Source organism: Etheostoma cragini, chromosome 11 (genome assembly GCF_013103735.1).
Source record: "Etheostoma cragini isolate CJK2018 chromosome 11, CSU_Ecrag_1.0, whole genome shotgun sequence".
NCBI classification, from domain to species: Eukaryota; Metazoa; Chordata; class Actinopteri; order Perciformes; family Percidae; genus Etheostoma; species Etheostoma cragini.
In genome coordinates, this window is record NC_048417.1 from 3,668,099 (window position 1) to 3,669,755 (window position 1,657).

Here is a 1,657-nt window from a genome sequence, read left to right on the forward strand (position 1 = left end):
CAGCTGCACTCCTCGCAGTTGCAGGCGAGGATGTATCTGTAAGTGGCCGTGATGCGAGTCCCGCCGGAGCACCGCAGCCGCACCGCCTTCAGCTTGGAGGTGTGCGGCCTGCAGCAGGAGCAGGTGCTCTTGAAGGGCTGCTTGAGCACTGAGCTGAAGGAGATGAGGGGGTCGGAGCGGGTGGTGTGGCTGCAGTGGCCCTCGCAGCGCGCCAGCAACACCATCTGCAACGCAGCAGGTGGGAAACAAAAAGAGCAAAAAGAGTTAGGAGAGCACAGATCATCAATCAATCACTAGCCTACCATACAGGGACTCTTACACACCAGATTTGGTCTCTTTTCTGGCCTCTTATGTTAATACTGCTCCAGACCCACACAAATCAGAGACCAGCATGGACGGAGATTTTAGAAAGACCCGTTTTTGGAGGGAAATTCAAAGAAGGGAGATGTCTTTGTTTGTCAAAATGACCACGTAGGCTACGTGTAAACAGGGTCTAAAGGATTCCTTCAATTAACATATTGAAAAAGCAGAGAGCCATGTGTCGAGGTCATCGCTGGTGCCTCGCCTGGCAGCGGTCTCCTTCAGGCTCAATCAGTCAATCAGACTTTATTTGTAAAGCCCTTTTCTTACAGTTTGTAGAAAATGGAACGCAAGGTCATCCACAGAAACAGCACAAAGTTGGAAGTGGCTTTGTGAATAAGAAACCGAGCCACATGGAAACTGTGGACGCAGAATCTTAGAGAGTAGAGTTTCTGCTACAACATTTCTACATCACAATTTAAATTAAAACACACACACCAAGCAGGTCGCTAAATTTCCACAGAATTTCATTTTGGATAACTGCAGAAAGTGTAAAAGAACTTGGTATAAAACAACATGCATATAGAAATAAAGCAGGCTGAAATATATAGACAGATCCATTCATAGATAAACAAATAAAGCTTCAACCCTTGTGTTGTCCTCCCAGGTCAAAGCTGAAAATTAACAATTTTTGAATGTTTTTTCGACACTTTTTATTGCTTTTTTTACGCGTTTGAGATAATTTCTTATCAATTTTTGACGTTTTCTTTCAAAATGTTCTTTATCTTTGTAACACTACCATCAGTATACTGCACACATCACTAACACCAATACATAACCAATATTTGAATTCGTTCATTTATATGAAATTATAAAAGAATTTTGAGGAAATAAAACACTTGAAATTCAGTAAATTCAGAAGTAGTAAATTGATCCTTCAGCGTTATATGGAACCATCCGTGTACTATTTGGACAATTTGGATGAAAGAATCCCAAATTTCTGACATAGAAACTTTTAAAAACGGGTTACATTTGTCCCCAGGATAACGGGAGGGTTAAAACTAAAAAGTTTTAAAAGGCAGGTCTTAAGTTTGCTTTTAAAAGCATCGACTTAATAAGATACGTCCTTCAAACGGGGTTTTTCATGAGTCAAAGTGCTGTCAGAGATGACAAAAGCTTCTCTGTCAGTGTTTTGTCGAAAAGCAACAAGCCGCCTGTCTGTTTGTCTCCCGTGTCTCTTGTGTCTCCTGTGTCTCCTGTGTCTCCCGTGTCTCCTGCTTCTCCTGTGTCTCCCGTGTCTCTTGTGTCTCCCATGACTCTTGTGTCTCCTGTGTCTCTTGTGTCTCCCGTGTCTCCT

The 1,657-nt window shown here is 42.7% G+C and overlaps 1 protein-coding gene across 1 annotated transcript in view; it reads right to left on the minus strand.

Annotated features, from left to right (window-relative positions):
- Positions 1-1,657, minus strand: part of ndp (norrin cystine knot growth factor NDP) — a 21,483-nt gene that overhangs the window by 263 nt on the left and 19,563 nt on the right. The window contains exon 3 of the mRNA XM_034885917.1: positions 1-224. This exon is cut by the window's left edge and continues 263 nt beyond it. Coding sequence (XP_034741808.1) covers positions 1-224 — 224 coding nt within the window. The remainder of the gene's footprint in view (positions 225-1,657) is intronic.